The 14,782-nt window shown below is 43.1% G+C and overlaps 1 protein-coding gene across 3 annotated transcripts; it reads right to left on the reverse strand.

The window, feature by feature from the left end:
- Positions 1 to 6: 6 nt before the first annotated feature.
- REST (RE1 silencing transcription factor) lies at positions 7 to 14,288 on the reverse strand. Of its 3 annotated transcripts, none has more exons than XM_081844947.1 (4): positions 14,132 to 14,288; positions 9,187 to 10,106; positions 5,454 to 5,537; positions 7 to 4,188 (listed from the first exon to the last, which is right to left on the reverse strand). In XM_081844947.1, exons 2-4 carry the CDS (start codon positions 10,094 to 10,096, stop codon positions 2,477 to 2,479), a joined length of 2,706 nt encoding a protein of 901 aa, XP_081701073.1. In that variant the 5' UTR covers positions 10,097 to 10,106; positions 14,132 to 14,288; the 3' UTR covers positions 7 to 2,476. The 3 variants fall into 3 exon arrangements, with proteins under 3 accessions (XP_081701073.1, XP_081701072.1, XP_081701074.1); XM_081844946.1 differs by lacking the exon at positions 14,132 to 14,288 and adding an exon at positions 13,682 to 14,049; XM_081844948.1 differs by lacking the exon at positions 14,132 to 14,288 and adding an exon at positions 13,354 to 13,434.
- Positions 14,289 to 14,782: the final 494 nt, after the last annotated feature.

Below are 14,782 nucleotides of genomic sequence, written 5' to 3' on the forward strand. Positions count from 1 at the left end.
AGTACATGGCATGGAAGGCATCAGATTGGCAAAAGCTGCTGGGATGGAATGTGCCCTTTGGAAGTGCAAGCGTCCATAGATGTTGCTTTGCAGGACTGCAGGGGGCATTTATATCTACAAATTTAGGAAAAGGGGATAGATGCAAAAGACCTGCAGTTTTCTCACTGCTCACACATTCCAAATGCCTCAAACCTTACTGATAACAGACTTGCTTGACTTGTGACTTTTCTCCCAGGGGTTGCAAATTCATAATATATCCAATCATTTCAACTCCTTTTTATGTCAAGTATAAAAGGATCAGGGTAATTAATTTAAGTTAGAACTTGATGGAATAAGGATCAGAAATTCCTACATCTTCCCTCATTTGTTGCTTTCCAAGATCTTCCTGACAGTGTTGATCACTTCAAATTCCATGTATTATGTAATTGCCAACATTTGTCTTTGGCGAGCAGGTAAGGAGCACAATCCACCTGGAAATTCTCCTGCACAGGACACTCTGAAATGAGAATGAGCTGGGCAAGAGTACTTACAAATTTTAAAATTCACGTGTACTTTTAATGGATTTTTTTGCTCTCATTTGACTATTCCATGTTTAGAACTCGACAAGCACCATCCATTAACAAATTAAGTTTCCCATGAAATTTCGCATGCATGCCCCTATTCATTTTAATGGAGGGCAGTGAAAAGTTTCTCCCAGCAATAATAAATGCACTAAAACAGCAGAAAGTACTGTCTGCATAAAAATGCATACTATATGAATATATTATCCAACCTTATATACAGAGATATGTATGAACAACCTTCTTGGGGGCACAATCTACTGAGAAGTTCCCCTTTCACAACGGGAGCTATCCATGAGCAGTAATTGGTTCTTAGTGTGGTCTGTGGGATGACATTCCTTTAGTATCATTTGTTCCAAAATCAAATAATTAAAGCTACAACACTGCACAAACTCAGAACCAGAAAATGTGGTCAAGATAACACTGGCCACAATAAGCAACAAACCTGAAAATCAACATTACGGGAAGGAAACCCATTAACAAAAACCAAACATGCATATATAAAGTGTTCATATACACAGAAATAACTAAACTCCTAAAGGCTTAAACTGCATAGGTAAAAATAAAAACAATTATGTGCAACATTTTTTCATCTCTTAAAGCACAAGAAGAAATAAGAACCTTGTCGAAAAGTAGTATTTAACAAATAATGGATTCACTAATCAACAGAAAGGTAGAAAGAACTCCCAAGATTTTGGCTTGCTGATCATGATTGGGGGACCTGAAATGTATATGCAAATTAAATATATGATCATGCAATTATGTTTTCCGTTAGCCAACCTCAACATTTTTCTGAAAGTGCTCTTTTTACAAATAATCTGCCACAGTGAGTTCTTTAAGCATTCATCATACCAACAGGTGAAAATAAAAAAGGCAGATTTTTCTAGAAACAATTGGAGCAGTATTTCAATTTCTAGGAGTTTATTTCTATAACACTTTGTTCAACAAGCACAGATGGCCTGTGCACTTGTCACATTGCAAGAAATTATTAACCAGGGATGAGCCTGATGGTCTCACACCCAAGACTCTCATCCTTCCAAACAAGGAGAAGGACAAGAGTGAACCAGGCTGTGCTGTTTACTGAAGACATTATCTCCCTAACCACCCAGTCTGTCTTCAGAAAACCCCCATTCACATACAGCTAAGTATTCTGAATATCAGAACCACAGGGACAGGACCAGTTACTGTTTTCTTCCCATTAGGGGGTGGGAAAACTCACACACTTGGCCTTACCTACACTGCAATGGTGTAGAAATGGAATATGGGGAAGCAGTTCCACATTGTAGCAAGTGTATATAAAACAGGATCAAATAAGGGGTTTTTGAATGGGAGATCAGGAAGATACCACGTTCAAATAAATGCTGATTCACCTTTGACTTTCTCCTAGCAGTAAAGGGGAAAGAGAGAAGGAGCACGTGTCTCATACCAGGCTGAAATATCTTCCTGGAATGTAATGACTGGACAGGCCCAGACTGTGGGCTCAGTCAACTGTTAATATCTCCTGCTCAAGTCCTATGGAAACAAACAGGACTCTGCAGCAGCACAACAGTGCTCTTGCACACTTCTATTATTTTTTTAGAGTCTGTGGAGGAGACACTCTTGGTGGATTGTTCCCCAAGGCTACATTTCTAAACCTACTAACTTGTGAATAGTTCTGCTTCAAGTCAACAGAAATACTCAAGAGATTCCAGGGCTCTATCCCAAGGAGTTCTGCCAATTTAACAAGCCACAGCATGCATACCCTATTTGCCCTCTCTAATCAAAGAGATACAAGTAATTAATTAGTTCAACATTTCATCAAAGGTCAGAAAAACACAACCAACTTTAAAAAGTATAAGCAAACTGAGCTTAAGCAAAGATTCTACAAGAACTGGTACCTAAGCTCTAGAATAAACTGTCATGAAACTGCAGTTTGGTTAATCTTGCCCCTTTGTTGCTTTCTCAAGATAGTACACATTTACTAAATGGCGATTCAGGTGCTTACTGTATTCACCTTCCTTTTTAAATGAACGATCGCAGAATATGCACACATAGTTCTCCTTTGTGGCCTTGGCTTCTGCCACTTCTTGGGATGGTTTCTGATCTTTCTCCTGTGCTGTCCGAGCACCATTTAACCCAGAATCATCACTGCCTTCTGATATGTTGTCACTTATATCACTGCCCTCGTGACTGTGGATGCCTTCATCCTCTTCCATTTCCTGATTTTCATTTACTACTGTGCCACTGGACGATGCTGAAACCAGGTCTGCTTTAGTGCTCTTCTCCAGTTTTTCTGGCGACGGCGGTGGAGGAGCTTCTGCTGACTCTTCAGCCTGCAATTCTTTTGTAGAACTGACATCTTCTGGAAGTGGGTTACTCACCGTTTCTATCTCACACATTTGTTGTACCTCTTCAGTTTCTTGTATTGGATCAGGATCAGTCACAATCTGCATCTCACAAGTTTCTGTGGTTTCCGTATTTTGGGACAAATCAGGTAAAGCATCTTTTAGTACACCTGTCTCTTTTTCAGAGGTGGTATTTGAGTCCTCAGACCTGATACAAGGAATGACTGTCAGCTCAATTTCATTCTGAGAAACTGCTTTAATTGTCTCCTCTTCTGCCATGGGCATTTCTTGCTCTTTCACCTCTAGTTCTATATCCATAGCCTTGTGCTGTGCAGCCAGTGACTCATGATCTTGCATGTTCTCCACAGGAATGCACTGGCTCTCTCTAACATCAAGGATAACAGTAGGCTGGAGTTCACTGCAAGGATTATCAGTTACCTTACTTTCCTCCTCTTGTATAGCAACAGATTCTTTAGAGAACGGCTCCTCATCTGGGACCTTCTCACAATCAAGCTTTCTGTTGTTCTTACCAGGCTTACTCCTCAGATATTTCTTTTTCTTGTTTTTCTTCAGGCAAGAATTTTGCTTTTTGGTGACTTCTAATTTGTTTTCACTCTTTTGAGAGTCCTGACATTTAGGGGACATTTTTTCAGTTTTCTTTTTCTTCTTCACTATAACATCAGTGTTTGCTGCAAAATCTTTTGTCAAAGGAACAGGGGTGGCATCTGCTTTTCTCTTCGCTTTCTTTGTTTTACCAGATTTCTCTGTCATTTTCTCAGTTTTCACATTTGCCTCTTTGCTTTCAGCAACGGTTTTGCGACTTCGAGTTGTTACGTGGCCTATACCAACACTGCTAGTTGGTTTCTTTTCTTTTGACAGGTTCTCTTCTTTTACAGTTCTCTCACTTTTCTTTTCAGTCATCTCTTTCTTTGCCTGCTCTTGTTCCACGCCCTTATTATCACCACCCGTGTTTTCAGAAGTATTCACTTCATTCTTTTTAGTTCGTAGTCTTACTTTTGAGACATCCATTGTGATGTCACAACAGTCAGGGTGCCTGGATTTGATGTGATACTGCAAATTACACTTCTTGGATGCAGCATACTCGCAGACTGGGCAAAGGAACTGCCGTGGGCTGACATGGAGTTCAACATGCTTCTTGAAGTTGCTTCGGTCAGCAGTTTTGTAGTCACAATGCGGGCAGGCCAGTGGTTTGGGCCCATCATGAACCTGCCTTGCATGCCGAGTCACTTCATGCTGGTTTGATGCCACATAGCTGCACTGCTCACATTTAAACGGCTTCTCACCTGAAGCAATCAAGAGGGAAATTACCAGTGATTAAATTACAAACAGCAACTTATTTGCACAGCTACAGATTTATACAGTTGTGCATGCTTTTGCATTTCTCAACTTAAAAAAAAAAAAAGATTTTACAGTTAACACATTCACAAAAGACAACAACAAACCAAAAGAAAGAAACAAAAACAAACATGCAAGCAACAACTAATCCACATATTCCATCTATGATAAATACATACCAGGAAAGATCAGTCTACAGTAATACTAGCAATTGGAATCCAAACCAAACTGGTCCACTGAAGGCAGTGTAGAAAAATGGAAATTATAGATGAATAGTAGGCTTACACAAATATTACACCACACCCATATAACCCAGAAGCAATTATTTCCTCAAAAAGGTAAAATGTTTCTGCAGTGCTACCACTCAACCCCCCAACCCAGACATAATACATAGTTCCAGGAAAAAAATACAAACTGATTGGGTGATCAGCAACTCTTACTTGAACATTAAATGTGAGTGTATACTAACAATAAAAACAGAAGTCAGTCATTAATATGTACAGCAGCAATCAACTTCACAAATTACATGCATGGAGGGGTTAAAATTCAATGGCTGTTTCAAAAGTTGTCACGAAACACATTAAAAGTCATGTAGATAAGTGACAATCACAAGAAAGTTTTGCAATGGGAATGCTCCAGTTCAGCAATGCCCTCTTCTATTCTGCCCCAACCCCCACTTTTTTTGTTTAACACTCCCAGAACATCAGCATTCTGGGATTCAATGAGCATTGTTCATTTCTCAATGGCATGCATTTGGGTTCCCCACCTTTGGGGGAGTATCAAAGTTTTTTTATAGTACTGCAAAGCTTTGCATTTCCCCGAGAACTGCTGATTTATTTTCCTCTTCTGCATGGATGATGCTTTGATGAATACTGGAAACATAGGTAACAAGTGGTGAAGGAAGTTCACTCTGTATATTGGGGAGGGGGGCTTTCAAAGCTCTTTCTTATCAGACAGGAGACTGCCCAGAGTAAAAAAATAAATAGCAGGGATTACAAGTGCAAAGCATCCAGCTAGCCATGGCTGTTTCCACAGCCAATGTAAGCACACAATTTACAACTCACTTACAGGCTGTTTTAGGCTTAAACCTTTGGCGGTCATAAACAGACTACGAATTTCATTCTGCCAATCCCTGCACTGACATATCAGACATTTAACGAATATAGCCACAACCTTAACCACCACGGCTCTCTTGAATTGCCTTTTTACCAACCTGAATGCGTGCGCATGTGCCTGGTTAAATGAGTCTTCTGAGAACTTGAATACGGACACATGGAACACCGATAGGGACGCTCTCCTATTAAAACAGATAAAATAAACACAAACTTAAAATCCTTAAATTGCTCAGAGGATTGAACTGAACAAACACACACACACAAAAACACACACAAACACAAAATAACTGAGCTGGATTTGGTGAGAGGAAAGTGGCATAAAAATGTTGTTTCATCTTAAAACCGGACTAAGATTTTAGTTTAAACATCTTCCTTCCCGGTCTAATATACCTGGCAAATACCTCAAATATAAATTATCTCTAAAATAACTAGCAACCTTCACCTACAAAGTAATTCACCTGCTCTATAAATATGACAAACACTAAATGAAACCAAGGTTAATTTTTTTAAAAAACCTCTCTTACAGAGGTGTGTGAGAGAGAGACTATTTTATAGTTTGCATTTGGGTTGAAGTGATTTCTATCCATGATATTTGTAAATTTTACAACAACTCTAGAAACAATCTAGGGTTTTTTTATTCCCATATTGCAGATATTGTTGCTGAAAAATAGCTGTTTGTCTAAACCTGCCTTGTAATTCTTGGCTGAAGCAAGATTTAAACCAGGGAATTCCTGCCTCCCATTCTTAGCTAAACATCCACAAATGCAATCATCAACAAGTGCAAGCGCCCCTGAACTCACAAGGACACTCTGCAACCTCCCACATACTCTTACAGAAAATAAGCAGCAGCAAAATTCTCTCCCACCATTTCCAGCACTGCTGCTCAAATTACAGAAAATTCCAGTTCTCCCTCAACTCCTTTTGCAAGGTCAGAGGGGATGGGAGAGAGACTGTCTTCTCTCAGACTTGTCCTGAGGTCCGAGAAAAGGTAAATGATAGGGATGAACAATTTTTTGAGGGAAACTGTCTGACCTTGGTGAAGAAATCAAAAACTGTAGCTACAACATTCTCTCATCTTCAGGTAACCCCACCCCCATTTCCCCAAATGTTTTCCCTTGGGCACAACTGCTTCAAGGAGCGTCAATCACCTTCTGGCAGAGCCATGCAACCCTCCTCCCCATTTGTCTTTCCTGTGTCAGAGGCCAGTAGTTTGGCCCTTCTTGACCAAGGCTATCCAGGCACCTTGGCCAAACACCTGTACATCTCATTTTCAATGGGAGACACTTAAACAAGTACTTCACATTAAAATGTACTGTGCTGAAGTTTGGCTCGATTATGCTCTAACTCAATGACCTCTAAAAGGTGTTATGGGACCCACTACCAGGTGGTAGCCTAATAAAATTTCTCCTAAAAACTCAGTTTCTATCAGACTTTTGCTAACATACGTTTTTCGACACAGTCTGCACGTTTCATAACAGCAGCAATTAAACTGACTGACTGTCCCTATTGTTTATACTAGGGGTCTCTAACATTTTAGGACATGGAGTCACAGCTGTAAACCTAAAGAAACTGTTGAGTCCAACACAAAATACTGATTTCATGGGTGGATGGCAGAGGAAAGGGATTGATGTTCAGATTTCTCCCCATAAAAAACACGTACACATACACAAAACAAGTATGACCAGAAACAATAGCAGGCAAGTCAAAATGAAACAACCCCCCCCAAAAAAGCACAACAAACAGACAAAACTCAAATTTTAAAAATCAAAAATCATGTAGGAGGGAAAGGGGAACTGTATGGGCACAAAGGGGAGTGCCTGAGGGCACCATAGTGCCTGTGAATGCCACACTCTTAAGTATACAAAGTTGTATTGGGGTAACTTTCTTCTCCCCTTCACAAATCTAGTATTACCACTTATTTGGGGTCAGCATCAAATGATTTAAAAAATACAACTTACTTTTTTTTCATTTAGTAGAAACTGGCCAGCACAAGGAAAAGAGATCACAATGAGGAACAGAATTCTGCACATATATCCATAACTCAACTATTTATCATATTATGTCTGGTACAAGGTTACATTCTACATAGCATTACTGGAGCAGATATGTATCTATTTAGATAGGAGGACAGGGGCTATACACCACTTGAGTCTAAGATCACTAGAATATGCTACTGAACCTCAAGCACTTATTTTTGCCTAATAATTCAAGCATGCACATGCCTGGCTTTCACTCCTGGCACCGCTGCAGGTTTTGTCTCCACTAATTATGACTAGTCTGTTTTTCTGCCCTTTAACAATGGTTTTATACGCAGAAATCTATAGGTGAAGATATTCACGACAACAGTATCACCTGGCAATTTCTGCAATAAAGGGGCAAGGATAGGATTCAAAAGTGATCAACTACACTCTCCATTCCAAGCAGAGTACAGTTAGGGGAGGAAGAATGCTTTCCTGCAGCACCCAATGAATCTGCAACATTGCAAAGGAACAGCAAGATGGTCTCAGTTTCTGAACATATTAAGCAATCCACTACAGCCTCACAACTCCTTCTGTAAAAGAAGAAAGAAAAAAGTCTGCCACCTTGAAAAGAATCCAAGCCTGAATCATGACAGTTGTTTCTGCTCTATTAATGCAAAATCTGAGCAAAAGTGGCAAAAGAATGCAGGCCACCACTGCATACTATATATAATGAAGCTGAAATTCCAAAGCCTGGCTACTTGTGCTGGCTTGAATTCTCTTCATCCGTAGAGCATAATTACATCCAATACTGGATTGAAATCCCTATCCACAATTTTTTTTTATATCCTGATTCTAGAAGTGCACTTAGATTGCTGTGTCACATGAAGTCTCATAGTGACTAAAGCACAATCCTCTGCTTGGCAGGAGAAGCACAGCCACAAAGCTTCCTTACTTGCCAAACAGAACTTTCCGAACCCGGGGGGTGGAGCACAGAGTTGCAAAAATATTGAGGCAGCTGGAAGGATTCAACAGCCATTTGGATGCCACCTCTGTGAGCAAAACCCGGCCTGCCCCAACTAGTTATCTGGTCCCAATGATTGGCTTGGGATGAGGATTAGGCCAAAGAATTCACAGAAAAATACGAGGTTTGAGGGATGCCCGTCATTTTGGAACTGCACTAATCTTCCACTACCACTAGGTCCCTTAAGCTCAGCCCTAAGAGCAGCTACAAGCTTAAATAGCTCAACTACCACTGTCACTTTTAACTCAAAAAATTGTTTCTGATTTCATTTTAAAAATAGCTTCAAAAGCCAAGTCTACTTTTAGTGATTTCTGGCAATTTTGTTATTTTCCTGTTCTGCATTTCTTCAAAAAAATAACTTGGACACAAATGTTTTGTGAGTGTTTTATACAAACAAACCAAAAAGGTTGAGCAGAGAAAAACAAATTAGCTGACTGTGGCAAAGTATTTTCAAAAGCAAAAACCACCATTGTTCCCTTACTAGAGCTGATTTTCAGTATATAAACATCCAGTATATAAACATCTATTTTATTGGTGATTATTTAAAATTTGATTGGAGAAAATTGTAATTCTCAAAATACACTCGTTCTCCTTAAAACCTATCAGTGAGAATCAGCAAATATCACCTCCCCTGCCACACAAAGATGTAATGAATTGTGTTTAGTTTTATTGTTTTACCCATTAGCTCTAATGTATAACACAATAATCCTGGTACACATAAGCCAATCATTTTAAATCAGAAAGTGCTAGTTTATAGCACAATTTATAACATGATGGCAAACAACTCAAATCCAGCACACCCAAGTCCATTGCAAACAGCCAAACCTAAGAAACAGATACAACACTCACCTGTATGAGTTCGAATATGTTGCACATAGTTGTTCTTCCGGTCCGAGAAGTAGGAGCATTGTGAGCATGTGTACACTTTCCGTGGGAAATGGTTTCTTAAATGCTTCTTCCAGTGATATTCACTGACAGTTGTGTATGTGCAGATGGTGCATTTGTAGACCCTCTCATTTTCTCCAGCTTTGTTGTGGTGCTTCAAATGAGCCAGATAGTGATCGTACCTGTTAGTGTTGTAGCCACAGCGATCACATCTAATGGGCCCCTTGGAGAAATCAACTTCATCTGTAGCACTGGAGGCAGCTTCTTTAACTTGGCCATGCTTCTCAGCTTTTTCTTCTACAATGAATCTCTTGGCACTGTGAACCCGAATGTGATGGACAAACTCCTTCTCTGACTCTGCCTCATACTGACACGGCTTACAACGAAACGGTTTGTTCTTCAAGCTCTTACATTTGTCATCTGCACTCTCTGGAGTATCTGGCACCTCCAACGGGTAGCCCTTGTCTTGGCTGCAAGTATGAGGAACAGAAGGCTCCGTCAGTTCTGCCATTTCCACATTACGAACCTCAGGAGCTTCAAGGGATCCCAGATCCATATCTTCCAGGCGTCTATGGTTGTTCTCCATGCCCTGCGCTTCATCTATTCCTTCTCCATCGCTGTCTGAAAAGTTGGCATTGCCGACGGTTGTCAGTTCAGCCATTTGCCTCTCTTCACCAACCATGTAATCACAACAGTTGCCATTAACTTCTCCTGTCAGGGCCACATTTGCCAGCATAATAAGCTGTGGAGCTGCTAGCTCAGCTTTGGAAAGTTCCGAAAAGTCATACATGTCATTTGGCAAAGCCATGCCAAGGTTAGTATTTCCAGGGAACAGGCCACTGCCACCAGACTGCCCCAGCACTTGCATTGCCATATTAACAGTTCTGTTAAAAAGGGAGGGAAAGATTGTTTAAGTGTCTGTCTAGAAATTATTGTGTAATAATCCAAAACTGAGAACACTTCCAATAACAGTGACAATTTAATTATGATACTTATCTTGATTAAGAGAAATTGTGGTCAAATATGGCCACATTTTCCACAAAGTCAAACTTTTAATTACATCATGATTTCATTTTATAGCAAAGTGTCAGCGTCCTTCCCTCCTAGCATGCTCCCAGGCAAGGACTTTATATTTCAAACGAGTTGTTCACATTTAATCTTTCTGTGTGCACAATTGCCATGCTAAATTCCACAATTGTATTTGTTCCAGTTACACTGTTATTCTTCTGCTTGCTGTCCACACCAGTGCCCTTCACTACCTATTTCTGTACCTGCACACGCACTGCATTAAAATAGATCCACTGGAAGTAGCTGGGGATTTATTTAATACTAATGTCTTGCACAATAATTATATTTGGCGGGGGCAGGTGGCTGTATCCAAAACAATTTGGAATGTCCTACAGTCCCCTTTTACTCTTAAAAGCACAAGCACACTTTCCCCAGACTGCAAAAAAATCGCAGCAGCAATGAAATATTTAAATTATGATAAAGAGTTATTGCGCAAAGCCTACGTATTTTAATGTGTGGAGATCTTCAGAGAACAGCTCCTTTGAACTGGGTTGCTTAAATTCAAGCACATTTTCAGCATGCAGCAATTGGTAGTAATGGGTCTTTTTCATTTGGTATTGTGGACCACAGAGGAAAAATAGCTAGATTTGGCTCAGGTGAGTAGCAAATGTGGATAGTGGCCATCCAATGAAATGTCACCACACATGAGAAACTTTTTGACAAACCACCTACCAAAAAGTGTGCTAAATGAGCTTCTATGCCAGTGGTGACTAGTTATGCAGCAGGATATACAGTATTTATTTTTTCTTATCAGATTTCCTTCAGTATGATGAAATCAGGATTATATGCTTAAAAGGCACAACTAAAATTTTTATGACATGTGCATGCTGCAAAAAAATTATCTGAATGCACTGATTCCACAATAAACTCCAACTATAAGCACACCTACACCCAAGCATGCTTCATTTAACAGCAAACACCGAGAGCCTTGTAACCTAGCCAAGTGTGAATAAGGTTATTAATTATAAATTATTGGTTATCACTTTAAAAACATGTCTAGGATCCAAAGCATTAAATCTGAAGGCCACACTATTCATCTTGAAATGAAAAGCTGAAACTAGGCATATTTTACGGTAGTTAAATGTGCAGGGTTTTATGAATACTGATAACAGTTGTAGTCAAACAATGCTTTGTCTTTTTCAGAACATTACAAGGAAAAATAGATTTAAACTGCTAATTGTTTTGAGATGTCTCATGGGAAGATAATTGTTGATTAACTATTATTAATTCTTTAGAAGCTAGCATGTGGTCCAATAATTCTGTATAAAGCAGGCTTCCTCAACCTCAGCCCTACAACTCCCATGATCCCTAGCTAGCAGGACCAGTGGTCAGGGATGATGGGAATTATAGTCTCAAAACATCTGGAGGGCTGAGGTTGAGAAAGCCTGGTATAAAGGGTGAGAGTGGGTAAATAGTTGTCATTGCTCCTTTGCTTCGGAAAACCAACTTTCAACACCAAATTTGAATAACAAGAGCAATTAAACAATGATGGTCTAGATTAAATATGCTTTAATCCAATGCATTTTATTTCTAAACACCAAAATCCTCTAGGCCACAGCACCAGAGTTAGGTGTAATGCAATACTGCAAAAGGCCCTACCAAGCAAGGAGCTCTTACCACAATGGGAAAGGCCATGTTAAAAATATATTTTGTTATGGCCTTCTTGAAAGCCAGAACCAAAGTTCAAACAAATGCTAACTGGAAGACAGTTCCATTATTGCAGAACCATCACAGCAGCATACACACAGACAAGTCCTCAAACACAGAACTTGGATTACAAGACCTGGCTTGGGCCTTACTTCCCGTTGTACTACTACAGTTAAATCATTTCAGAAACCTTTCCACAGGCCAGACTTCTTAAAACCTATTCAGAGTTGTTGTTCTACTGATACAATTACCTACACTGCACAAGTAAAAAATAAAACAGTGAAGCTACCTGGAGTAAGGTATCATGTAACCATACATGTTCTTTGAATTATTTCAAAGTAAATACCTACAGACCAGATATATCCCCACACTATGGAGGGATTCACAGCAAAACAGGAATGGCTGTCGGTGATGTGTATTTTTGTGCAATTCAGGCTTTGTTTTCAAAACTGAAAATGCAGACACCATGGCTTTCTCGGCTCCCTTCTCTTCTACCAAGGTACTGAAGAAAAGCTCAAACACACACACATTCCTCAACAAAGTGTGTTTGGCAAGTTACTTGGTCTTGAAATTAGTCAACCAACAGCAGGGTGGGGATTGTATTTAAATAAAATGCTGGTCTCGTTTTTGGCCTAAACGCAAACGAGCTCAATGACCTACATACACAATGTTATCAAGGCAGAAAGTAAAAAGAACTAGCAGTGTTTTAAAGTCTGGAAGCTTTCAAATGCCGATGATCTTTTCTTCAGCCTCCTGCACGTTTGCTGAGAAATTAAATTCCAAGTTTTTGCTCCCAAGTAAAGGAACGTGAGGCCGCGGATATTCGCCGAAAAAAAGCTCACAATGGGAGAAGCCCGTTACCAAAGTGTGTGTACCATCAGCCCCAAGCACCATCGACTGCCGCTGCTGCTGTTGCATTCCAGAAATAGGCATTCGGCCATTTTCTCAAATACCAAGTTAGAAGCACAAAGCAGCTCTCTTTGCAAAACTCTTGCCTGCAGCGCACAACGCACAAACTCACCGAAGTCGGTGCTGCTGCTGCTGGGGAAGCGGGGGGGGGGGAGGAGGGGGTTGCCTTCGCCTCGTCAACCCACTTCGCCCCCCTTTCCTTCAACCTTACCCCCCCAACTACCACACCCGTCCCCCCAAAAGTTACAACTCTCCAGCAACTTTATAAAGAAGGGGGGGGGGGGAGTGAGCGAGGGCGAAGATTTGCCCAACTTCCTCTCACCCCACCCCCACCCAACACTCCCCCGCCCCCCCCACCCCAAGAGAAGGAGGGCTGGGGCCTTTTCCTTTCTCCCCCGAGACCTAAGCAATGCAGCTTAGTGTGTGCGGGGAGATTGTGTTGCCAGGTTGTTCTGCAACGTCTCCCCCCTCCCCCCACCACCGACCCCCCCCCCTTCCAATACATACACATGCAACTTCCCACGGAGACACGCCACGAGTCTCCCTCTCAACTCGTTCCCTTCGAGGGGGGGTGGGGGCGGAGAAGGAAGCTGGGGGAAGGACTCAGGAGGGTGGTAATAGGTTGGCGATGGGGGGGGAGGGAGTTGAGAGAGTTAAGTTCCGTACTTTCCTCCTCCAAGGAAAACGTGGTTGGGGGTGGGGGGGCTGGGGAACGTGACCCGAGGCCCACCCGATTCCCACACACCCGCTTTGCTGAGGGCGGGGGACGCGCGAGCCTCCCCCTTGCCCCATCCATCCCTCGGTCACCGCGCGGCGCACAAAAGCGGCAACTCACGGCCAAGAGGCCCAGCGGCGGGGGAGGGCGAGAAATCGCTGTCCAGCTCCACCACGCAGGGCGGCGGCTGAAGCTGCGGAGGCCTCGTCGGCCCGGGAGACGGCGGCGGCGACGAAGGCGGATCCTCCCCGCCGAGCCTTCCTTCCGGCCACCGGGGACTAACGGCCGTTGGTCTTGGCGGCGGCGGAGAGGCTGTTCCTCAGGGGGGGGGCTTCCTTCCTGAGAGGCCCCTCAGCCAGCCTGCCTGCCTGCCTGCCTGGCTTTCCCTCGCCCCCGCCCGGCCGCCCTCACTCCACCCACTCCGGCGACGCCGTCCCATGCGCAGCAGCAGCAGCCGCCCTCAGATCAGCCCTGGACAGCGCCACAGGCTCGCTCCCGCTCCCCTTCCTCCCTCCCTCCCAACGCCAGCACCACCAACGCGGCGGCGGCGGCGGCGGCGGGGCAACTCACCGCCTCTCCTCCGAGGCCCAAGGGAGTCGAGGGGGCGACAAGGGCGACGAGCTTCCCCTCAGCGCCGAGGCGAGCGGGCGGCGGCGGCGGCGGCGGCGCGCATTCCAGCACTCACCACGCGCGTGGCAACGGCAGCCACGGGCGAGCGAGCGAGCGAGCGAGGAGGCCCGCCCAAGCCGAGGCAGTTATTGCCCCGGTCCCGCCCCTTTCCTCATGGCGCGTCCCCTCTTCTCCCTCCCTCCCCCTCCTCACAGCGCCTCGTTAGGCCAGGTCACGCTTAGGCTGCCTCACCAGCAAGGCCTGGCGAAGGGGTGGCGGCGGCGGCGGCGGCGGCTGTGTTATAAGAGCACCAGCCAGCCGTAGCTTCTGACTTTGCCAGGTTGTTTCGATAACTTGCCTCGTTTTTTTGTTAGTCCCAGACAAGCAGCTGGAGGACGTTTATCGAGGGGGGGGGGGCGGCGGCGGTGTAGGCCTTGAGTTAAGGAACTTCCTCTTCTCCTCACCCAAGATTTACCACAGCCCCTGCTTTGGGGGCCTCCGTTGGTTCGTTATCTGCCACCTCAGAAGAACCTACTTAATAAAGACATACAAAACACACACACACTGTTGACTCAAGAGACTCTCACGCACAGGAGCGCTCGCTGAGCCCCT

Source organism: Podarcis erhardii (assembly GCF_964252035.2).
Source record: "Podarcis erhardii genome assembly, chromosome: 17".
Taxonomy (NCBI): domain Eukaryota; kingdom Metazoa; phylum Chordata; class Lepidosauria; order Squamata; family Lacertidae; genus Podarcis; species Podarcis erhardii.

What these genes read in the sequence shown, in the direction of transcription:
- REST (XM_081844947.1), bottom strand. Translation starts at nt 10,096, where the DNA reads ATGGCAATGCAAGTGCTGGGGCAGTCTGGTGGCAGTGGCCTGTTCCCT. An exon ending in ACATATTCGAACTCATACAG is followed by an intron (nt 5,538 to 9,186) that starts GTGAGTGTTGTA and finishes CTGTTTTAATAG; the next exon opens with GAGAGCGTCCCTATCGGTGT. An exon ending in GCACATGCGCACGCATTCAG is followed by an intron (nt 4,189 to 5,453) that starts GTTGGTAAAAAG and finishes TGATTGCTTCAG; the next exon opens with GTGAGAAGCCGTTTAAATGT.